At 39.4% G+C, this 25,526-nt stretch overlaps 1 protein-coding gene across 1 annotated transcript in view; it reads left to right on the top strand.

Moving 5' to 3' along the window:
- The first annotated feature begins 6,800 nt into the window (after positions 1–6,800).
- The window catches only part of LOC134487666 (golgin subfamily B member 1-like), a 64,246-nt gene continuing 45,520 nt past the window's right edge, over positions 6,801–25,526 (top strand). Inside the window, exons 1-9 of the mRNA XM_063289599.1 lie at positions 6,801–6,974; positions 11,545–11,602; positions 13,842–13,985; positions 14,385–14,531; positions 15,155–15,265; positions 17,712–17,879; positions 18,054–18,239; positions 18,537–18,659; positions 20,099–20,212. Coding sequence (XP_063145669.1) covers positions 11,558–11,602; positions 13,842–13,985; positions 14,385–14,531; positions 15,155–15,265; positions 17,712–17,879; positions 18,054–18,239; positions 18,537–18,659; positions 20,099–20,212 — 1,038 coding nt within the window. The 5' untranslated portion in view covers positions 6,801–6,974; positions 11,545–11,557. The remainder of the gene's footprint in view (positions 6,975–11,544; positions 11,603–13,841; positions 13,986–14,384; positions 14,532–15,154; positions 15,266–17,711; positions 17,880–18,053; positions 18,240–18,536; positions 18,660–20,098; positions 20,213–25,526) is intronic.

Here is a 25,526-nt window from a genome sequence, read left to right as displayed (position 1 = left end):
GGAATTGTTCCTGACCCGTCACGTCGTAGTCCGGGGGAGGGGGAAGCCGCTTCTTAGATCCTGCGGTCGAAGAAGAATCGCCCAACGGAGGTGTAGCTTGGGCAGGGACAGGGCTTGGGTCCCAGCTCGGGAAAGTTGATTCTGGCAGCTGTTCCGTCTCCTCCTCAAACTCCACAGGATCCTTTCCGCCTTTAGCCATCGCTAAATCCCCTTTCGCAAGAAAATTTTCCGGTAAAGAGTAGCGAGGTTGGTTAATACAATGATTCTCAGCTTTATGTGATGATTGCCTTAATTCAAATAAAACTCCCAGACTCAGAATCTTGATTCAGGTTCTTGGTTTATTTAGAAAAGAGTGCAAACAGGTAAAAAGCTGAGAATGAGAAAAGCGCGCCTAAACTCAAACTAAATAGCGTCTTTGCAAACCTCACCCCACCCCCTCCCTCACAGGCAGCCCTCCCCACATTCCCAGGTGCTCCTAACGAGCTCTGCTGATCAACGGGCTAAAAGACCTTGATATTTAAGAGATAGCCGAAATACATTCCTCCCTGGCACAATTCAGCACGTCTCCTGTACAAGGTTCCCAGCAGCAGCCTCCCAGCCAGTACACGTATCAGCACCATGGCAAGCGAACCGTTACGATGTAGCAACACCGGAACGGTGAACAGGACACAAACCCCCTTTGGGGTGGTGTCGGGTCGGGAGTTCGTCCCCATCCCTGAGTTACCCCAACCCCCGTCCCCAGCAGTAGCCTCCTGTGAGTGGGGTACGAAACTTGCAGATTCCTGGCCGATCATCAAAGACGCGCTTAAAGAGGCACAAACCACCTACAAAATACAAGCGGACAAACACCGGCACCAACAACCAACGTTTCGGGTGGGGGACATGGTCTACCTATCCACCAGATTCATAAAATCACCACAACCATCCAAAAAACTGGCCCCCAAGTTTATTGGGCCATTCCAGGTGACACAGATTGTGAACCCAGTCACGGTGCGCTTGGACCTGCCCCATAATTTAAAGAGACTGCACCCGGTGTTCCACTGCAGCTTACTCAAGCCAGCAAGTGACCCCTCCCGGTGGCACCCACGCACGCCCCCCCCCACCAATGATGATAGATGGGCAGCAACACTTCGAAGTGAAGGAGGTACTTGACTCCCACAAGCTGCGGGGCTCCCTCCAATACCTAGTAAAGTGGAAACACTTTCGACACCCTGAGTGGGTCGCTGCCCGTGACATCCAGGCTCCAGACCTGATCCGCACCTTCCATACTGCCTATCCCTCCAAACCCGTGGCTTAACCTTCTCAAAGGGGGGCAGCATGTCATGATCACCATTGCGATGCTTGTGACATCGCAACGGCTCGCATGACAATGCAGGGAAATGGGTCCCTGGCAGATTAAGGGAAAAGGCAACTAGGTAACAAAAGAGAACAACAGGTGCTGGCAACAAAGTATCAACTCTAGCCAATGGCACAGAAGAGAAAGATACAATGTTGCAAAGAAAGCAATTGACAAGACCAGACCAAGAGGCGCGCCCGAGCTGTCAAAGAGATTATGAACCTGATCGCCCGGCAATGAACCATCACCGGCCAGGGAAGCAATCGAGGAAACGCCCGGAGCACAGGAGGGGCTCCATGACCCCTCATCTACCGATGACGGAACCGGCGGGGCTCGGGGGCGCACCAGGAGTAAGGAGGGGTGGAGCGCTGACCGGCGCGGGCTATTTAAATCCCGTTCCGGCGCGCTCCACTCACTCTCAGCTTTCTTAAAGGGCACGCATACTGTTACTCAAATAAATCCAGAACCTAAGCCTACACTAGCGTCTGTGTTTTTACTGGGTAGCAGGCAGAGCCTGACACTCTTGGTCTGAAAGTCTTAATCTAATTCCAAAACTAAAATAATTTTCTGGAATAATTTTCTACTTCATCAGAAGAGAAACATAGAGTGAACTGGTGATTGCACATCATTGGAAAATTATGTGGGGCTGGCTTCCAGTGGGGACATGGTGGACTGAACAGTGTGCCTGTGGGCTTAGCAAGCGGAGCTGACAATGTGGCAATTTTTTTCGGACTCAGGCAGGATTTCCTGAAGCCCGTTCTCCAGATAAAGAACACCTGGAATTATCCCATCTGTCCTCCCGATGGCTGCTCGCAGCCAGATCGCAAACAGAGTTTCACATTCGATTGGTAACAGCTATAGCTGAGAGGTGAGGCTGTAAGCATTTTCCAAGCTGTGCTGTTTTTTTTAAAGTATACGTACCCTAAGAGAGGCTTTCTACAGCAAGGAGAAGCTGGCTCTCTTGGTGCTTATTGTTATTTTTGGGATTACTTTTTAAAAAATTATTTAAGTTTTGGATTTCAGTTTCCTTCCAAATATAGAGGAGGATTGAGAGTAAACACTTGTCTTCCTGTTATTTTTGTACTAAATTTGAAGATATTAGTATTTTCCTACACGTTGAATCAGCTGATTTGAACCTTCAGCTTTCTGTTTCTATCTTCCCATGAGAACTGTCTGCCTATCTCACACCTGCTTGTGTAAATCTGGAACTTTTCCATATCTTCAACTTCGTTGATTAAGCTCCCAGGGGGCGTTATAATCTACTGCGTGAGACATGGAAGATTTTAAACAGATTTCTTCTGACTTCTACCAAGCTTTTATGCAAGATATTCAGGACATCGTGGAAAATATGAGGTCTAAAATGTGCCATCAGGTTGGGGATGTCGTGGATGAAACTGAATAATTCAACAGTGATAGAAATGTTTCTTCCAAGAGTGAGACTGGGATTTCTGTTGAGATGCTAGATGAAAATTGGATAGTGGAGTTGGAGAAATTTAAGGGAGAGAGAGATCTGCAAGCAATAAGTGAAACTGAATTTCTGGTGGAATGCCATGAAAAAGAAGGGGTCATTATATGTGGGAGGTTTTTTGAAGAGAAGCTGGAATTTTTGAGGGGGGCAGTTGGGCTGTTTGATTTTTTCAAGAGAAAAGCTCTGTGCACATTGTGGGGATATGTAAATGCTTTGGTTTATTTTGAAGTGGGATAAAGAATGTTTATCTGGATTACTTTAAGGGTTTGACTGATATTATTTGCTTTGAAGGATTTGGATGGTTTTAACAATTTTATTTAAGGCTACTGTTTTGAATTGTTTTTGTTTTTTGGGTTTGTTATTTTCTATCCTGCCTTTATTATTTTTATAAGGTGGCGAACATACCTAATGCTCCTTCCTCCTCCTATTTTCCCCACAACAGCAACCCTGTGAGGTGAGTTGGGCTGAGAGAGAGTGACTGGCCCAAGGTCACCCAGCCAGCTTTCATACCTAAGGCAGGACTAGAACTCTCAGTCTCCTGGTTTCTAGCAATCCTTATTTTAAAAACCCTGCAAACTGTTATATTAAAACTGTTGTACTATTAAGTATAATGGAAGATAATTTATGTGCTTTTTAGTTTGATTTTTATTATAGTAGACAAAAATGTATAGAATAGTAGTAGGAAGGGAATGTTATCTTTTGGGGGGGAAATTGTTTAGGAGATCGATATGAATTTTTTTCTTTAATATAAGGGGGGGAGTAACTGAGTGATTTTTATAATGTGGAATGATTTATAGAAATAATGTGGTTTTGGTTTAATATAGAGTAAGAGATTGATTATGGAAATTTTTGTATATCCTTGCTGTTAAAAGTTGGAAGCCACATCTTTTTGTAATTGTAGAAATTTTTTTTCTCTTGTGTTTTCACACCTTTTTAGTTCTTTTTTTTTTCCAGTTTTTGTTTTTTCTTAGCTTTTATCTTTGTCTTGAAACTTAATAATATTCTTTTAAAAAAAGGAAAATTATGTGGAGCTAGATGGAAAAGATGAAGCAATGTTTGTATTAGCGTTCTTGGACTATGCTCTTTAACAGTTTTTGAAAACAGAAACTCAGACGTTTGAACTATCTGCTTCTTAAAAAAAAAGTTGAGAGGAACTCTAGTGGTAGTTGCTGTATATAAAAATAAAAACCTAGTATACAGATGTATGAGCAAAATAATTTAAAATTCTTGTTCAGAAACCTCAAGATGTCAACATGAACCATTGGATAAAAAACATGAGAATGACACATAGCTCTCTCTTCTTTTATCTAATTCAGATGTGGTGATGGGAATGAAAGATGGCTACCTGACAGCATTAATGGATGGAATAAGAACCAAGAAGCTAACATACAATCCAAAAAGGATAGCATTTGCTCTATTTCAATGACACAACTACAGTGACACTACTTCATTTTAATTTATAGCATTCTGCAAACCTAGCATAAACCTTGTGGTTAGTTTATGCTTCAGTGCCATGCATCCCAGAAAATTGGGTTATTTTAATAAATATTAGCTAAGTTAACAAATGCTAGTTTGTTGCTAGTATGCAAGTCCCACATTTCCTATTAACCACGAAGGCTTGGATTACTAGGAATTGGAATCTAACACATGGAAGGCAATGTATTGCCCATTTCTACCATATACGACTGAAACCTTAGCTGGGATACTCATGGATTCAGTGTAACACAAGATTCAGGCTATGTGTAAACAATATGCTTAGCCTTGCTTACTTAATCATGGTTGACTGAGTAAGCTATAGTTGATTGGGGTCACACAACATATAAGCCATGAATTATAAACCAAAGTAACTAGTGTTACAAAACACTAAGCCACAAATCAATCAACCACATTATAGGCTTAATATGTTCTGTGAATCCAGCTTCAGAATACATTTTATTTGCTTTACTTAATACTGCAAAATCTATAGCCAGATGTTTAACTCTAGGTGAGTAGAACAGAAAAGGCCTACAAAGAATCCTGTAAATGTGCAGTCACATAATTACGTTTTTTTTTCAGCTTTTCACTGTAATTTTTTGTTGCAGATACCAAGGAAGTTAAACAATTTGTGTGTCCTCCTTTCCCCCCATTTGTCTTCTGTTTCAATCATCCTGTCCTCCTTTGGCTGTTTAGATATCTGGTACAGTAACCCTAAATTAATGGGTGACTAATACATGTCTGTATCTTGATTTGTTTTTGAAAAACTGATTGTGAATGTATAGCAACAGTAATTTCAGTATAATCAAAGTTTCTATCAGTTGAACTGCATGATTTAGATTGCAATCCTACACACAGTAAGATTTACTTTTGAGTAAAAATAGGATTGTGCCACCTCAGAAAGTAGTGGCTGGGGTGAGGATCTCAGAAAACAAGGAAAAAAAAGAGAGAAAAAAAGAAAAAAGTAGCAGTCAATAAAAGCTCATCATGCTTGAAGGGTTTTGCAGTCTATAGCACAGCATCATGGCTATAGAAGCTCCTTTTCACCATAATTACCTATTTAAAAAATACTGTTTCCTCCTTTCCTGAAAAAGTTCAAACTAGCCAACCATGTTAAAAACTGCCAAATCACCCTAACCAGATTAATATATTCCCTTCTCCCCAAGATTCGATACTAGAGAATTTTCATTAATCCAGAATTTTGTGTTTTCTTACATCCCCTTTTGCTGTTTTTGAAGTCTATAAGGAGGCATGATTTAAAAGCATCTAAAGCTAATGAGTGGGCTTTGATTTCTAAATCAGAGACTCTTTTTCACTGTACAGTTTTAGTAGTGCTTAAAAATGTTTTAACAAATTATTGCATCATTAGGGTTTTGCATTTATTAAAAAAACAAGATTATGGCAACCAGCTTGATTGGTAACTGGCAAATAGAGGGAGAAAACGTAGAGGCACTGAAAGACTTTGTATTTCTAGGTGCGAAGATTAGTGCAGATGCTGACTGCAGTCAGGAAATCAGAAGACGTTTAATTCTTGGGAGGAGAGCAATGACAAATCTCGATAAAATAGTTAAGAGCAGAGACATCACACTGACAACAAAGGTCTGCATAGTTAAAGCAATGCTGTTCCCCGTAGTAACATATGGCTGTGAGAGCTGGACCATAAGGAAGGCTGAGAGAAGGAAGATCGATGCTTTGGAACTGTGGTGTTGGAGGAAAATTCTGAGAGTGCCTTGGACTGCAAGAAGATCAAACCAGTCCATCCTCCAGGAAATAAAGCCAGACTGCTCACTTGAGGGAATGGTATTAAAGGCAAAACTGAAATACTTTGGCCACATAATGAGAAGACAGGACACCCTGGAGAAGATGCTGATGCTGGGGAGAGTGGAAGGCAAAAGGAAGAGGGGCCGACCAAGGGCAAGGTGGATGGATGACATTCTAGAGGTGACGGGACTCGTCCCTGGGGGAGCTGGGGATGTTGACGACTGACAGGAAGCTCTGGCCTGGGCTGGTCCACGAAGTCATGAAGAGTCGGAGGCGACTGAACGAATAAACAAAATTATTACTACTACTACTACTACTGTAGGTCACTCTTCTAAGAGCAGGCCCCAGTTGGCGACGAACTAATTCTGGAAAAGATGAAACACTGTTATGTACACTGATCGCACCTCAAGTCTTTAAACTGGATTAATGCGCTCTTGTTCCTTGGCACATCTCCGTTTTACAGTGATCACGCCTCCGTTTTTATGCCATAAACATTTAAAGCGATTAAATTAACAACGTATTTACCCGCCCCCATCAGAACCGCCTATTTCTGAGCGCCTCGACCGCCGCCAAAGGGCGGTCGTTCGTCAAGCAAGTTGCGGACATGTTTGGCTGCGCACACCAGCCGGGGGAGAGGGGTGGGCCCCAGCTCGTTGCCTGTTTGCCTATTGGTTGAGATCTTGGTGTACGTACGGACGCGAGCGAAATTCTCACGTTCGTGCGCTGCTGCCGTCGCCGCGGTGAAACTTGTGCTTCGGCGCTCGTGTTGCGCGCGGTCGGCACGATGGTACTAGCCGGTTTAAGGTCTGCCTGGACCGGGCCGAGGTGGGACTGGTGCCGCGGCCTCTGAGGAGCGGCCTCTGCACCAGGGCCGCTCTGTTTTCCTTTTCTTGAGGGGGCGGGGGACGGTGCCCCGGGTTCATTCCCTCTTGTCAGGTAAGTCGATCAAACCTCCATCCGTTACCGTTCCTCCCCCCCATAGAAAAGGGGTCCAACCGGAAGTGTTTTTCCAGCATCAAACCCCGCCCCTTAAAGGACGCGTCGCTTCTCTGCTCTCTCCCTGCCCCTAAATAACACCTGGGCTGAAAGGACTCCATTGTGGAAGTTTCGGAGGTGCCGTAACAGATCTTCCTTGAGACATCGGAATAGGTTTCTTTCTCCAACCCGTGCCTCTCCAGCAGGAGAGAGGCTGACTTCCGACAGCTAGGTCCCCTGGAGAGGTTCTGTTGAATTGGGTGGAACTCGTTTGTAAGCCCCTTGTTACTCAAGTTTCCGTGGAAAGTAGGCTAAATGAACTAAACAAATGAAGGCCTCTTACAATTTGATCATAGACATGTTTACTCAAGCCATTGAGCTAGGTGGAATTTACTGCTTAGCAAGGGTCTTCAAGAGTGCCTCCAAGACAAATCTGATCATCTGTCATATTTAGGATTGCCAGCTGTTAGGCATTCTTTCAGGAAGAATGGAGAAGGATGGTGTGATTTGGCTTGGCTTGTGCACGGATGGCATCTTGTATTGGGAAAGTTTCCAGAGAGGTAGCCATGATAGTCTTCTGCAGCAAAAGCAACAAAGACGTTTTCTCTCCTTCCCCATTATGCTTAAGCTTTTATGGGGAAAGTAGTCTACTTCTGAATCACAGAAGTAGACTGTGATCCAGAAAAGCTTGTTTAATAATAAACTGATTAGCTTTTAAGATGCTACAAGATTCTTTGTTACCTTTATTGGAAGAGAGCTAGAAATCAACCAGAAAGTGGTAACCTTGTACATTTTTTTAGAATTATGTTATCTAATAGACTGGGGTAGCTGAATGGGCAAAATATACATCCTGGAAGATTGCTGTTGCTACTGCCCCCCCATCTCTTCATTATTTATTAACATTGGAGGCAAACCCATATATAAGGGAGTAAAGTTTAAGTACATTTTTACGTTTTGTTGGACATTTCGTTTTCTGAGCAAACAGAACATTCCCTGAAAATGGCTTAAATGTGCATTGTTATAGCCTGTGAATTAGCTGGATTGAAAAAAATTGTTTCTTTGTTTTCAGAGCTGTTTTTGCATCAGTATTTGAAACCTGACCATGCACTGTAGTGTTTCATCTAATTTGTTTTTATTCTGTGAGCCCCTAGAGAACACACTGGAGCTTGCAGTTTAAAATTTTAAAATGGAAGAAGGATGTTCTTATGCTTCAGAACCATGAGTGGTTCAAGAAAATGTGCATCAGTGTTTCAGACAACACTACAAGAAGCTTGGGCTACTGTACTGTTCTTTTTTGCATTATAAAGTATTATAATTTCAATATAATATGAAACAAGTAATAATTGCATATAAGTCCTTAGCTAGTCACAATGATACCATAATCATTCTACCCATCCTGTTTGCCCCTCTCGGTGGACACCCATGAATGATTGACTGTAACTGATTCTTTTGAAAAAAGGAATTGCTTACCTAGAAATTTTTGGCTAGTTAAGTAAATAAGTATTTTCATGGTTACAAGTAAAACAGCTTATCTCAAAAATGTCAGTAATGCAGGGTGAGTCAGGTATTTCTTTTGAGATGTTTAGCTTGTTTAGTAACTCTTAACACTATGGTATTCTTATTATGATCTTATGATTCTTGATATTTATAAGTATTTGAACTTTTTAGTAGGGAAAGGTTAGTGAGCACTGTGCCTGTAATGGAGCTTTTAACTTTAAATCATAGCTTCCTAAACTGTAGAGTAAAATACTTTTGTAAACTTTGGAAGCAGCATTCCATGAAATATGGAAGAGTTGCTGTTCACAAAATAAAAGTAATATCTTATTGTATTTGTGTAAGACTGTATACAGATTAATTAGCTTCACTCATTAAACAGGGGGCCATTGTGGGGAAAAAAGGCTCCGCTGAAATATTAGATTTAATTTCAGGTGGTTACATTTAGGTTTGTTGATATATACAGCAACTGAAGTCAGTTTGTGCCTTTTCCTTTTGTTTTAAGATACTGTATTCACTCTATTCATTTCTCATAAAAAAACAGGCCTATATCCAATTGACAATTGGAAGTGAAAATTGTCTTCATTCTTGGCCCCTGTGCTATTTCACTGTACTTTTCATCTTAAAAAAACTAGTTTTGAAGCACTTAGTATGCTCTTTGTTTGATATTCTATTTAATCCATTATCATCATGATTAAAACTTGAGAAACTTTTCTGACGGCCAATTGATCATGTATATGGTATTGGATCCAGAAAAATATACCCAAGGTGAAGTTTGTCTTCACTCTTGGCCCCTGTGCCATAGTACTTTCCATTCAACAAAATTCTCCAGTGCTTGGATGATGCTTCCAAGGACTGTTTGGGGTGCAAGAGAGATAGGTGAGAAAAATCAGTCTCTTTCTTCTTGATTTTCTGGGAATAATTCCACAGATAGCATCATCTAGAAAGCATTCTTTTGAGTGCAATCCTGCCAGGGAGATTGTGTTTTGAGCCAGATGGGTATTGCTTGACTGCCCGTAATCTGTCTACTTACCATGTATTCCCACCTCTACTGAGAAAGTTTTGATAACGTGGAGCTGATTTCTGCCAAATGAAACTAATAATAATTTAACTTGCTATTGTCAATACTGAGATAGGAAACATGTAGAAGATAAGTAACTCATCCCCTGACCATCTCTTTCTACTTGCTGTCCCAAAGATTTTCCTTGCAATTTAATAAATTGATGGTGGGGAATAAAACCATGATGGGAAAGCAGTGGGTAGAAGATGGGATTCTTCTGTGTTAAAGCTGTTGAGCATAGACATTGTTTTTCCAAGCCTGCTTTTCTCTTTAATGCTTAGTTCTAGCCTGATTGACATGTTTCCGAGATCTGTTCAAGCTGAATGACAAAATAAGCCCTTGGTTATTCTTTTCATGAGATGGCAAGGACTATATCTGAAATTTTAAACTTGAATTATTTTGCTTAGCTAAGCAAAAAATATAATTTTTAATGGTAAGGTTGCTTGGCTACATTCTGTGTATTTAATCAAGTATTATGTTGTATAATATTGGCTTAAAAAATTATATGTAGATTTGTGGCATGAAAGGAAAACTGTCAGGATTCATGAAATAAAAGTAATGCATTCTCTCTCTCATTCAAATCTGATTCCTTAGTGTCTGAAACAGTGTTTTAATTTGTAAAGTTTCAGTGCTGATTGTTACATGACACCATAGTTTTGTGCTCACTGAGTGTGAAAAAAGTGTGGAGATCACATGCTCTGCCTCTTCTTTCCATTCAGCAAGGTGAAGGACTCTAGCAGAGGTTTCTTCCAAGCCTGTCTTGTTATACACAGACTTTCATGATATAAAACAACCTCCCCCAGCCTAGTGTTCTTCAGATATGTTGAACTACAGCTCATTTCATTCACAGCCACTGCGGGCAGTGTATGTTGTTTGGTAATGATGGGTGCTGTAGCCCAGCACATTTAGAACATAGGCCACGGAAGACTAGTTCAGATAAACTGATTATTTAAATAAGCCAACTAAGCTTCCAATAGTGTGAAGCTGTTTGTTTAGAAACAGTTTATGAAGCTATGATTTCTGGTTAGCAGGTAGTAATAAACCAGCTTTTGTTGAAATGGAGTAAACTTCTGCAGTCCATCTTCTGATTTTGCAGTGGGGGGAAGGGATGGATGTTCATAAGCCTGCAGTTTCACTTAAGAGTCCTTTAACCTGATCCATATGGTATTAAATAATTGCTTTGAACATTTTACATATAGTAGCTAGGCATCTAATTTCCTTATGTCTCCAATATTAAAATATATTATGAGAAACAAAGCATTTTTTATAACTATGATCCTAAATGTTTTTAGGATCTGATAGCTTGTTTGATATTGGGTTTGTTATGAAATTGGTTATCAAATGTACTACCAAGTTTTTAAAAATTATTCATTCCTAGATATGAATATTTATTTCTCATATTTCTACAACGCCCATCTTGCAAGCGACTCTGGGCTTATGTTGAGTTATGTCAGAAACAATTGAGCTATTACATTGAGTTATGTGAGAAACAATTAAAGTTTAATTTTGTACTTCAGTGTGTACATTTTTATGTACCTGTACCTTTCATTCCCCTTTAAAAACAGGTTTACAGTCTTTTAAAGCTTGCCTCATTACATGATTTTCAAGCTGTGGTGGCTGCAAGGATTAATTTTTTTCATCAATGAATATTGCATGGTTGTTGTGAAGAGCAAAATGAACTTGCTTAGGGCTGCCTCATTGATGATAATTAATTGTGGAATATACTTTCTTGGTAATGTTCTTCCCTTGATGTAATTTTAGCAGTTAGTTCAGGGTTCTTCTGAAAGGTGTTTTTTGGCTTGTTCCATAGAATAATTTTTCTTATTTGGCTTCAGGCATTATTTTTATATAATAATGTTTTTAGGGATTTTTGGTTTTCTTGATTATTAAATTACACTTTTTTATTATATGACATTTAGAGTTCACTTTGGACAGAAAATATTGCTTAAATAAACTAATAGTACTGTTTTTTTGTAGGCATCTTAAAATTATGTGGAAATGGGGCAGTGGAGATGATTCAGTCCCTAAATCTGGAGTAAGTATTTAAAATCCTCACAATTTCTATTTGAATTTTGTTAATTCAAGTGACGGTGATACTGTTAAACTATATTATTAGAATGCATATTATTGCTATTTATTCTAGCAATTTCTATATCCCAAATGTTTTCAGTAGCTTACTATACACAATATAAATATTTTCTGCATCAAATGAAAAAAATATTGTTTGTTTTGTGTTTATTTGTTGATTGCATTGTATTGTCCTTGTTAGTAATTAAGTGACTTGCTCTTAAGATACATGTATGTGTGAAAGCAGGCTTCAGGCATATTTCTTCAGTTATATACTGTGTGTGTGAGCTGATGGGATTGCATTTGAACAATAACAATGTTGGTTTCAATATTTTTAATGGTAAGCATAGGAAAATATAGTTGTTCTCAAAAGTAGAAATTAATTAGAGTAAACAAAAGTGGTCATATTCACAAAACAGTATGCTAATGTCTTCCATAAGTGGGAAATCAACAGCAATCAGAGCAAATTTAGAACTTTAAATACTTAGGAATTGTGTTTCACTACTCTAATACTTGGGAAGAGAAAGAAAAAAAACAATTTCATCTTGGGCATAAAAATCTTCCAATGCAGTACAGTACTTAGGAAATAATTACGTTTCAGATGCAATCACATTTTTCTGGGCCAAAAGCTGAGGCTAATATTTTATGGTTTTCAGATTTGTGCCAATAAAGGTGTAAAAAATTTGGAGGTAATTCAGGCCAAGTAATTATATTTAAAAAATAGAGGTAGTTCAGTCAAAGTTTTTAAGAGCTTTGTGACCCTTGCTACATTTTAAATGCAAGCTTGAGGCTGAAGCTAGCTTGTGTATCAACAGAGGCTTGTATGAGGATTTGCTGAATTAAATACTGGATAAAATTAATTTTTTGGGAGAGAGTTCTGTCCTGGTTAATCCTTGTTGGCAAGTTTGACTGTTCATGGGGGAAAAAACCAGCTTCAGACTTGTGGATTCTTACAGTAGTTCAAAGTGATAACATTTGGGGGTTTGAGAGGGCCTTACAAGAGATTTAGCAATCCTGGATCTATACTTACAGAAGGACAGCAGCAGTAACATTGGCTTTTATCTATTCCTAAGTATATATACTATATTCTTTTGGTCCCTCACGGAAAAGCTTTTATTCTTGCCAGGCTTAATGTCTTGTTATCTAGGTCCTAGAATGGAACCTTCTTTTCAGGGCTGAATCTGTCCATGTGTGGAAAATTACATGAATATCACATGTTATGCTGAGCTGACCATTGTACTTTACATGGTGCTCTGAGTCAATATTACCACTCTTATAAATATATCCAACTGTGTCATGGGAGAGAGAATACATTTTTTCTATCAGCTGATAAATTCTTGGAAATCTAAGAAAAGTAACAAAATACTGTTCAATCACAATCCCTGTAAGGAAAGTCTGAGGGTGATTAAGTTCTGGAAGATTGTTCCATGTCAAAAGGCGATTAACTTACTTACTTACTTACTTTATTTGATTGATTGATTGATTGATTGATTTCATTTCTATAGCCGCCCATCTCAGCAAGTGACTCTGGGCGGCTTACAACAATAAAACTATAAAACAATTACAATTAAAACAGTTAAAATATAAAATAAATACAAAATAAATATACATGGCTGCCAAGTGAGCAATGTATGAAGGTTAATACAGCCAAGAGACAGGACCAGCCACATGCTCGAGGCCCCAGATGTATCTGCTTTGATACATCAGAATTAGACACTAAATAGCACTTGATACAGTTTGTTGAATGCTATATCTTAGTGCTGTTGAATTAAATCATAAATAACGTTTTTGGATATTTAGATGGGTAGCTCTGAAGGAAGAAATGTGCACATTGAACATATTTTTGTATTGAAGAAATGAATCTTGGCGTATGGGAAATTTCAGGGTCCTTGGTGCTGCTTTTTATTCATGAGTGAAATATAACAAAGAACAGAGATAATACTCTGTTCTTAGTTTTTGTTTACTATTATGGTAAGTAATTTCAGTTATTACATTAGAATACTTGTTCAGTAATTGCATCTGAATTATATATTAATATATAATATATAATTATTATAAAGAATTCACTTAACTCTTACCTTTGTTTGTTTAAATCCTGCTTTGGGTTTGTTTTTAATGATGACAAAGCAGGATAGAAATGGTATAAGTAAAATATTACGGTAATACATGCAATTTTGATATTGCAAAAAGAATTTCTATGTTACTAGGTCCATGGGCCTCCTCAAGCAGCAGGCATGTCTGTAGCTGATTTGACTGAACAGCTGGCTCAGACTAAACAACTGGTAGCACAACTCAAGGAGCTTGTTAAAGAAAAAGATAATGGCTTACACAACAAAGATAAACAATTAAAGGTATTGCGTGTGTATGGAGGGAGCTTCCCAGTTGTTTTTGAAGCAAACTGCTTTTCTGAAGTATTGTCTTAAATATTATTTCAGGTTAGAAATTGAAACTGTGATTATAATTAGGTGTAGCTTCCCTCTAGTCTATTTTAGGTTTGCATAAGTTGCCAGATTTGGCTGTCATTCAAAATGCAGAAATTTCCTAGGTATGAACAGATGCTGTTGATATGATTAAAATTATCTTCTCTAAATTGGTAACTATAGTATATAATTCCACCTGTCATGAAAGTTCTTTCAGAGGAAAACTTACTTTTATATTTCACCTATTTAGATTTTAATATACATGGTTGTAATTAAAATTATATCTGCAAATTGTATTTTGTTTTAAAATAATGTATAAATAATTTACAGGAAGAAAAAGAAGCTTCTGACACCAAGATTTCCAAATTAAAACTCCAGAACAAAGCCAAAGTAGCATCATTAACTTCACAATTAGAAGAACTTAAGAAGCAAGTATCAGGAACTGGAGTACAAGATGGAAAATCTGGACAAAAGAGAGTGAGTTATATCCTTAAAAAAGTAATATAGATTATAAGGCAGCTTTCCCCAACAACATCTACAATTTGTATTAATCTTGCCCAGCATGGTCATTAGATGTGATTAAACTGGTAATCAAAAATATCATGGGGGACGTTATTATTAAACTGTTGGTCATAGACTCAACAGTTCTCTCATGTTCTCTTACTTAAGGCTGATATCCATATGCATTCTGTATTTATTTGAGAGGGCAGTATATCATGTGCATCATTAATATTTTGCTTGTTGCTTTTAGTAGTTACTGCTACTGAAAATACATTGCTTGTTGAACTTTAATGGAACTGCAAACAAAGTTATGATCCTTACCTGATCGTCCATTCTAGGTGTATATGTAATTTGGATCAGTACAGCACAATCCTAGAAATGTGTTTTAAAAATAAGTGCCAACATGTTCATGTATTCTCCTTTGAATGAGCTATTTACAAATCTAAGTTAAAATTTAGAAAAGAACTCTGAAGCATGTTTTGTTATTTTTTTAACTGAATTTTTTTTTTTCTGTAGTACTACCTGCTAGGAATGTGGTTAGTCCAAATATTTTACTTTTTGTTTTATTTGAAGCTAATTTTTTAAATGTATGTTTTTAGAGTGATCAAGAGAATGCTGCTGCAAGTCGTGGAAAAATATTAGTGCTCAGAAAGAAAGTTGAAGAACTAGAAACACTGAATGCCCAAAAAAATGAAGAGCTCTGGCAAAAGGTAAATTTGTACAAGAGTTTGATTATTTCTTTATCTTGAGCGTTGGTATTATTACTTAAAGATGTGTTTTCTAAAGTTTGTCGAGATATTATTAAAATGGCTGGTCATAAATGGTGCTAGTGAAGAGCTGAGACATTCATGTTTTATATTTATTAAAAAAGAATAAGATATTGTAATTTCTTTAGATTTTGACTTGAGGTTATTTGCTTTGTTGCAGTCTGTAAAGGAGAAAATGTATGATTTACATTATATATTTCAATTAAATTTATTTATTTATTTTCTATCCCACCTTTATTATTTTTATAAATAACTCAAAGTGGGGAACATACCTAATATTCCTTCCTCCTCCTATTTTCCCCACAACAGCAACCCTGTGAGGTGGGTTGGGCTGAGAGAGAGCGACTGGCCCAAGGTCACCCAGCTGGCTTTCATGCCTAAGGCAGGACTATAACTCATGGTCTCCTGGTTTCTAGCCCATTGCCTTAACCACTAGACCAAACTGGCTCTGTCTGGCTCCCACAGAAATAACATATAGGATTGCAACATTAAAATGTTAGGCTTTTAGTTATTGTGAAGCAGAATTGTATTTTTTTAACACTTTAACTGGATATAGAATATCCTTCTCTATTCTGTTGCCTGAAATAATGTAGTACGATAAAACTTTGATTTCACTGACTGCCAATTTGCAGACTTTGGATGCAGCAAACAAAATTTCCATCTGATTGTTTCCCGAAATGGACAAGTCTGTTACATTCAAAGCAGTCCATACAAGCTGGTTAAATTTCTCTTAGTTTTATGACATCCACAGCAATTTGTGTCATTTGCATAATGATGTCATTACCATATGATACAAATTATGCCATTTGCATAATTGATAGAAATGACATGATAATATAACAGACATTCAAGAATAACAGATACACTCTCCCATTAATATTGAGAATGAAGTACAGGTAGTCCTCTTTTAGTGACCACAATGGGACTGGCAGCTCTTTTGTTAAGCAAAGCCGTCGCTAAGTGAGAAATGACATACTGTGACTCTGCTTTCCTTCTCTCCACTCCTCCACCTTTTGGAATGCTCACCCCAGCACTGGGATAATTAGCAATAAGGGAATGAATGATTGTATTTCCATTCATTGGAAAGGAAGGGATAACAAAAGGGTAAGCAGGCACACAGTGGGGAATGCACATTGAAAGGAATGTGGTGGTTCTGGCAGCCGCAAGCTCGCTTGGGACTGGGAGCTTTAAGCTCCCTACAGAAACAGCTTTGTGTTACCAATCAAAGTGAATACCAAGCGAAGTTCTGTTACCAAGCGAAGCTCTGTATGTTCCCCGTTGTGTGCCTGCTTACTGTCTTAGAATCCCCAATCTCTCCACTCTGGGTAGAGGAGGAGAAAAAATGGGTCAGGCACAGGAGAGATTGCCTATAGTGATTGCTTGTTTTTTCTCCCCCCCCCCATTTGTTTAAGCAATGTCTCTGCTCTGCAGGTGGGGGGGCACTCAGAACTGCCAGCACCACCGCATTCCTTTTGATGTGTGTCCCCCATGTATCCCCCATTATCTGCTTGCTCGCTCTCATGTAATCCCTTCCTCTCCAATCTCTCCGCTCTGCAAGGGGAGTGGGGACAAAAACAACAGGTCAGGCACAGGACAATGCCTACTGACTGTACTGGCGATCACATGACTGGGGGATGCTGCGAAGGTCGTAAATGCGGGCATTGTTCATACATTTGGTTTTTCAGCACCTTTGAACTGTTGCTGAATGAGGCAGTCAGTAAGCAAGGTCTACCTATAATACAAATAAATGATTTTTTGTTAGCAAGATTCAGATACCTTACAGAAGTAGCAATTTTTGTTTATACCCATCTTGGTCAACCCGGCTTTTGGGTGGAAAGAAATCTGCCTTTTTAGCTTACTGGAGGTAAAAAAGAAAAGAATGAGGTTTGGAGATAGAAAATAATAGTAAGAATGTAATTTTAGCATGATAGATATCTAATTAATTAAATACTCTAGGTCATGTTTTTAGGGCAAAACAAAACCTCCCAGGATGGCTTATAGAAATCAAATTATTACACCAAAATATAATAATGAACATTAATAAAACGCTCAAACATGTATAATTGAACAATAATAGTAATAATAATAATATGAATATGAATTCATATTATTCAAAAGTTTGAAACACCAGCAGATAAAACATCTTGCAATAGCGTAAAAACCAGGCATAGGCATAGCTGAAATCCAAGGCACCGTTACGGGAATAAGCAGATCTGTTGTACATTCTTAAAAGCTGGCAGTCATGGAGGCTGTTGGATCCCAGGTTGCTGGCCCCTTTCATATGTGGAAAAGGCTATGGAAAAGGCGTGTTTTTAATGATGGAACAACACAAAAAGTGGCTGTCGATGCGAATAAAATATCTCTGATGTAATAATGGCTTTGCTTCCAGATTGCTGAATTGGATGCTGCACACCAGCGAGGTGCTGAACTAGATGCCATGCTTGCCGAGAAGCAAAAAAAACTAACTGAAAAAGAAGCCTACATAATTGATTTGCAGCTAGCCTGTGGATCAACTAATGATGCCAAAGAAATGCTAATGCATAACAGTGAATTAAAGGTATAACTAAGCTAGGAATATATATGTGCTGTTTTATCTCTCATCAAGTTCGACAATTTCATTAACATTCTGAATTCACTGTATTGTTGCTTTCCCAGTAAACCTGAGAAATAGTTAGATGAGCATGCCAATCTCATTCTTGTTTTCTAATTATCTTTTTCATGAACTTCAAAGAATCAGATTTCCAGAAAAGAGGCTTCATTGCAGAGTATGCAAATATTAGTTCAGAACCTTACCAGGAAAGTTGGGGACAGTGAAGAAAGATGTAGCCTCCTCCAAGAACAAATTGGAAGTCTTAAAAGCCTTCAAAATAAGGAGAAGGAGCACTTTCAGGAAAGAGAAGCCATGTATAACCAAAATGTAAGTAGGTCTTCAGTTAAAAAATAATCACTAGTACAGTATTTGGGATTTGGCTGCCAGAATATGATGAATTTATCCCCTTTTCTTAGATTTTCTTCGAGGTTATCAGGTGTAAGGTGGATATTATTATAAAATTAGATGGGTGTTATTCAAGAGTTATTTAATGATCCTTTTCATCCATGATTAATTTCCATCCATGATTAATTTTCTGGAGTTTTATGAATCAGTAAGAACTGAATGTTATATGTTTATGTGTGAATCAGTTTTATAAAAATATTTGGTGTGGTTGTTTTTTAGATCCGCATGTTTCAAAATATTATCCAGGAAAAGGAAAAAGATTTGATGAGACTGGCCCAGAAACATGAACAAGAACTCTTTAAAGTGGCTGCCAAATCTGATGCTAGTGCTGATCTAGAACAGGTAAAGAAAAGTTATTTTATTTAGTAGTATTGTGAATGTAATCCCAAGTTTATTTATTTTATTTATTAGTTAAATTTATATTACCGCCCATCTCCCCCAATGGGGACTCTGGGCGACTTACAATAAAAGCAATAATAAAAATATCTAAACCTCAATCACAATCTAAAAACATAAATAGGATAATAAATATAAAGTCCAAGAGGAGATGGAATAGCAATTGATAGGGGGTGCTATGGCACTAACCACCCCTAGGTGGAGCTGTCCATCCTAAGCAAGGCGGCAGAACCAGGTCTCCAATTTCTTCTGGAAGGCCAGGAGCGAGGAAACCTGTCTCAACTCCAGGGGCAAGATATTCCAAAGGGCGGGCGCCACTGCAGAGAAGGCCTGCCTCCTGGACCCCGCCAGATGAAATTCCTGTTGATTGCTGTTCAAGTTGATTGCTGGCATCCCTAATTAGAACTCTTTGTTTTTTTTGTGGTCACATTGCCAGTTTAATTTTATAGATGGGTTATATCTGAAAAAAATGACATTTATTTAAAGGTTAAAATGCCCTTAAAGTGTGACTATAACTATACAGGGTTTTTTCTATGTTAAAAAGTGGTTTGCTTGTACTTTCTTCTGGGATTTTTTTTCAATTTTCCAGTCTAGGCTATAGCCCTAGAATTCCTAAGTAGTTCCTCATTCAAATACTAGCCAGGGCCAATCCTACTTAACTTCCAACATAAACCAAGGTGAACTGCTAACATTCAGCTACCAAAATTGCAACCTTTCTAGTTTGTGTTGACTCAAGTGTAAATAAATAGCAATATTCTTGATTTTATGGGATTTTTTGGTTACATTGATCATACAATACCCAGTTGAAGGGACACTGAATATTGTTTGGACTGATCCACCAAATAATGGACATTATTGCCTGAGATTTGGGAAACCTTGCATCTAATTGATTTATTTGTTAAATGTAAAGTCTTCTAAACCAAGGTCTGTTAAATCAAAGGTTTTCTTATTTTTTGTTGCAATGCCCGATTAGCCAGAGCTTTTAGTCAGAAGTTTTTTAACGAGTTAGGAAAATCACCCAGCAGTTTATTACAATGGGTCCTGCAGTTGAGTTATTCTTGTTGTTTTCTAATGCAAGTAAGTTAATGGAAGATATGAAACTTACCTTATTATTAGTTGCTAGGTTTGTTAATAGAAAACACTAGAAAACTAAAGTACATCTTTTGTTAGATCAATATTTCAAAGAAGGCTTAATGGAAATAAGTAATTATATTTTATGATTTCTGACTCCTTTTATAGTTAAAGGTTCTAGATTAGATTGAGCAGATATTGAGTAGATATCTGATGTCCTACAAATATGAAATTTTGTTTCTATCGAATAGGTGGCAATACAAGAAGACATATTCTTCCATTACTTACAGTGAACATTTTTATTTCTGTAACAGTTACTGAAAGCCTTAAAGCAGAAACTACATGAGAAGGAGGAAGTCATGCTTGGAAGGACACAGGTGATAGTCATGTTGCAACAAGAACTGGATGGCAAGGACCAACAGCTGAAAGTAAGAAGCAGGGTGCACTGACAAACAGTTGTTACTCTTGAATAAGTTGCTATAAAATATGGCAGTTCTAAGTTAGATTGCAGTTTGCTAGTCAGTTTTTATTGCATTTCATTGCATTGATTGATCATATGTGTCTTGTATTCTTAAATTTTTTTATCCATATTGGTTAAATGTTGAGGTAGTGCTAAAAGAAAAGGAAAAACCCACATGATTTTGATAAAAAAGCTAAAGAATGACAAAGAATAACAAGGACTGATTGGTAGTCAGAATTTGAAGAGCTTCTACAAGAACCTTAAGTTAATAGGTTTTTTATAATTGCTTTTTTTGAACAACAGTGGTTAAGATTCTTATATCACCAGTTGATGGGGCCATATCACAAAATGAAAAGAACAGTGGAAAAATATGCAAACTGGGAGCATTTTGGACAAAATTTGTTCAATTGTTTCCTAAGGTTTTAATTACTTTTTGCTATAATTTGGATACTTGGTGAAGAACTTCTACTGACAAAATTTTGCAACATTTGGTAGCATGTGATGTTGAGACTTTGACACTGCAGAAACTACCTTTTGCCATATACCAAGCTGCTTTTGAAAAAGATTTCAGTTTCAATAATGTCATGGGGGTTACTTTGGTGAAGAGGGAATCTGACCGCAATATTTTATTTATTTGTTGTCAAACTATCTAGCATGCCCTCCATCCTGATAATTCCAAAATTTATACAACAATAAGAAGCAACAAGATAAAAAGCAGAATTACTAAAAGCAGTTTAAAATGCCTGGCCATATAGAGACTGTATGTTTCCTTAAATGTTTTCTTAAAAACTAATATCATTAAAAAAAGATTCAAGAAAAATGTGGTATTAAATAGAAACAATGCTTCTAGCAACAAAGAGGGTTCTCTCCCAGATTTCTCTCCCTATAGAAGCTAAACTTTCCAAAGGTATCTGCAGGGAGATTAAAAAAAAATCAAGATGGTGTCTGCAAATCCACAAAGTCCTTCCCCTTTTTGTACCTACATTTATGTTGCATGCAAGAACAATGGGATGTGGGTTTGATTGTGCGGTTGACATTATTTTACCTCCCCATGCAGATAATTACAACAAACACGTAGTTCTTAGTTATTTCCATGTTCTAAACATTCTTCCCCCAAATAATGTAATATATTTCACCCAGTGCAGAACAATATTTTGATGCTTGAAATAGTTTTTCTCCCAGCTGAGTATCTTTTATGCTGTTTTGCAAATGCTGTTGAGTCTTTCACCACCCCCAGGTATATTGTAGAAAAGTATTTTATTTTTATTTATTTATTCAGATTTGTTACAACCACACATCTTTCAAGGCTAAATATGTTCTGTGCTGTATGACCCTTTAAAATACAAGTGAGAAATATATGTCTTTTTCAGAAGCTCAGCTAGCCTGATTTTTGATGGGGGATACTGCAAATTGTAGCTTAGCTTAATGACTTTGGGCCATTCATTTTCCTTCAGCCCAACCTACATCATGGGATTATTGTTGGCTTGGGCATTTGCAGCAAATTGAGGTTATGTCATAATAATAATATAATAATAATAATAAAAAGTGTGGTGATGTTATCATACAAATTCTGCCTTTATATACTTGCATATATGAATCATAGTATTTGCATCACAATGGCATGATGCACATTTCATTACTTGCTGCCCTCTGTGGACTTCTGTAACTATTGTGGAAGGAAATTGAGTGCTAGTATAGTTCATTATGGTGTCAGGCAGAAGGATACCAGTTATTTGCCTTCTGCTACTTCTTTAACCCCTTCCTTACACTGGCAGTGCTCCATCCTTCATTTGTGATAATCAAATTGGGTACAGATGGGACTACACAGATCCTTAAGTAAGATACTTCACTCACAAGCAAAGGGTTTTTCTGAGTCTGTGGGGTAAAAGGAAGAAAACTTATCTATCCCACAGAGATATTTGGGATACCCTAAAAGTAGTCATGTCAAGTCTTCAAGCAATTTCTTCATGCCACAGATAATTCTTTGCTGCACTCATTGAAGGATCTGTACAACCCTATTTACAAAGAGCCAGGGATTCTGGTACATATTTTCGGATGTGTGATACAACTATGGTTGTTTGGTGTCTCCTTTCCATATTTTGTTGTTTATTCGTTCAGTCGCTTCCGACTTTTCGTGACTTCATGGACCAGCCCACGCCAGAGCTTCCTGTCGGTTGTCAACACCCCTAGCTGCCCCAGGGACGAGTCCATCACCTCTAGAATATCATCTATCCATCTTGCCCTTGGTCGGCCCCTCTTCCTTTTGCCCTCCACTCTCCCTAGCATCAGCATCTTCTCCAGGGTGTCCTGTCTTCTCATTATGTGGCTAAAGTATTTCAGTTTTGCCTTTAATATCATTCCCTCCAGTGAGCAGTCTGGCTTTATTTCCTGGAGGATGGACTGGTTTGATCTTCTTGCAGTCCAAGGCACTCTCAGAATTTTCCTCCAAGACCACAGTTCCAAAGCATCTATCTTCCTTCTCTCAGCCTTCCTTGTGGTCTAACACTCGCAGCCATATGTTACTACTGGGAATACCATTGCTTTAACTATGCTCACCTCAGCGTGATGTCTCTGCTCTTAACTATTTTATTGAGATTTGTCATTGCTCTTCTCCCAAGGATTAAGCGTCTTCTGATTTCCTGACTGCAATCAGCATCTGCAGTTATCTTTGCACCTAAAAATACAAAGTCTTTCACTGCCTCTACGTTTTCTCTCTCTATTTGCCAGTTATCAATCAAGCTGGTTGCCATAATCTTGGTTTTTTTGAGGTTCAGCTCCAAGCCAGCTTTTGCACTTCCTTCTTTCACCTTCATCATAAGGCTCCTCAGTTCCTCTTCGCTTTCAGCCATCAAAGTGGTATCATCTGCATATCTGAGATTGTTAATGTTTCTTCCAGCGATTTTAACTCCAGCCTTGGATTCCTCAAGCCCAGCATGTCGCATGATGTGTTCTGTGTACATGTTGAATAGGTAGGGTGAGAGTATACAACCCTGCTGTACTCCTTTCCCAATCTTAAACCAGTCCGTTGTTCTGTGGTCTGTTGTTATCGTTGCTACTTGGTCATTATACAGATTCCTCAGGAGGCATACAAGATGACTTGGTATCCCCATACCGCTAAGAACTTGCCACAATTTGTTACGGTCCACACAGTCAAAGGCTTTAGAATAGTCAATAAAACAGAAATAGATGTTTTTCTGAAACTCCCTGGCTTTTTCCATTATCCATCGGATATTAGCAATTTGGTCCCTAGTTCCTCTGCCTTTTCTAAACCCAGCTTGCACATCTGGCAATTCTTGCTCCATGAATTGCTGAAGTCTACCTTGCAGGATCTTGAGTATTATCTTACTGGCATGTGAAATGAGTGCCACTGTTCAATAGTTTGAACATTCTCCTTTCCATATTAGAAAGACTAAAAATTAGGCCTTGAAACATCATATTATCAAGTGGGGATATGTGGTGGGGAAAAAGTTAATTTATCATGGGACCTACTGCATCAGAGAGACTCTTCCCCAGAGTGAGAGACGAGAGGGGGAGTCTGGGAGTGTATTTGTGTAAAAGAGTGTTCAGCCCCTGAGTGAGAGACGGGGTGGGTGAAGAATGAGTGCCCCCTGTTGAGCAGTGAGAGAGTTTGGGGGGGGCATAGTGAATGGGGGGATTGATGGTTGGGCTCTGACGGCACCGAGAGCAGAAGCTTGTGTGCCAGAGGGCCTACCATCACCCTGTGGGAGATTGACTGTGAGTAAGCATGTATGAATGGAAGGAGGGAGCCCTACTTAGAGCCAGAGATTCCCGAGGTCCAGGAGTGGGGGCTAATGGATCAGGAGTCACTGGGGGCTGTAGGGCAGGGCACATAATTGAGGTGGTGACGGGTAGGGGATGTTATGGCGGGAGCCGGAGGGTGGGCCATCTTCAGGGTGGCGTGTTCCAGCCCTCTGTGCTCAGACCCAGGCCCTGGTCAGCAGATCCATAGGGGCCCTGGTTTCCGGCTGCTGCTTTTTAATGCCAGGTCAGTTAATAACAAGGCCCCCCTCATATGTGACTTGATCACTCAGGAGGGGGCAGACCTGGCATGTATTACCGAGACCTGGGTAGGCCCTGAAGGGGAGGTGCCCCTTTCGGAAATGTGCCCAGCTGGGTTTACAGTATGGCACCAGCTGAGATCCCAGGGCAGGGGAGGAGGGGTGGCTGTTGTCATCCAAGAGTCTCTTGTGGCCTTCAGGGGCGCTGCTCCTTCAGGGGCTGGTTGTGAGACCCTGTTTTTCAAGTTGGGTTCCCAAGAATAGTTGGGAGTATTGCTACTATACCAGCCTCCCTGCTGCGTGGCAACCTCCCTGCCTGAGCTGCTCGAGGCCGTCTCGGGGCTGGCGGTGGAGTTTCCCAGGCTCATGGTTCTGGGGGACTTCAACCTGCCATCCTTCGGGCATGCCTCAGAGGTGGCTCGGGAGTTCATGGCTACCATGGCAGCCATGGGCCTGTCGCAGATAATTCAGGACCCGACTCGAGACAGTGGCCTCATCCCGGACTTGGTTTTCTTGTCGGAGCAGTGGCAACGTGATCTGAGGGGAGAGTTACAGTTGTCCCCTTTGTCATGGTCAGACCACTCCCTGGTGACCTGAGATTCCTGAGAATCTCCCTGAGATTCTCCTATGCCACCACCCTCCGCAGGGAGTCAGGACCCATTCGATTGGTCTGCCCCTGGCGACTGATGGACCCGCTAGAGTTTCAGAGGGAACTGGGAGTTATACCTGGTGATCTGCATGATCCAGCGGAGGCCCTAGTCGAAGCCTGGAATAGGGAGGCAGCTGGGGCCTTGGACAGGATCTTGTCCCATCGAACCCGGCACTCCCCGTGGTTTATGGAGGAGTTGAGGGTTCTGAAGAGGATTAAGAGACGCCTAGAGCGCCACTGGAGGAAGACAAAGACTGAATTCAACCGAACAGAGGCAAGAGCCGCTATTAAGGCCTACCTTGTGGCGATAAAAGTGGCGAAACGTCAATACTTCTCCGCTCTTATTGCATTCGCAGAATGCCGCCCAACGGCCCTGTTTAAGATCACTCGATCCCTTTTGGGGAAGGTGGGCTCAGTGACCCACCTATGGGGCCGTGCAGAGGAATTTGCTGAACACCTGCAGGACAAAATCGCTCGGATCCGCTCCAAGTTAGACTCCAGGTATGAGGCTTGGTCTGGAGAGATACCAGGGGAACGGGCTTACCCAGTTATCTGGGAGCAGTTTGATCCTGTTGGACCTGAGGAAGTGGACAGGATCCTATGGATGGTAAATG

This window comes from Candoia aspera, chromosome 1, assembly GCF_035149785.1.
Source record: "Candoia aspera isolate rCanAsp1 chromosome 1, rCanAsp1.hap2, whole genome shotgun sequence".
Classification (NCBI taxonomy): Eukaryota; Metazoa; Chordata; class Lepidosauria; order Squamata; family Boidae; genus Candoia; species Candoia aspera.
This window is presented reverse-complemented; position numbering and strand designations above follow the sequence as displayed.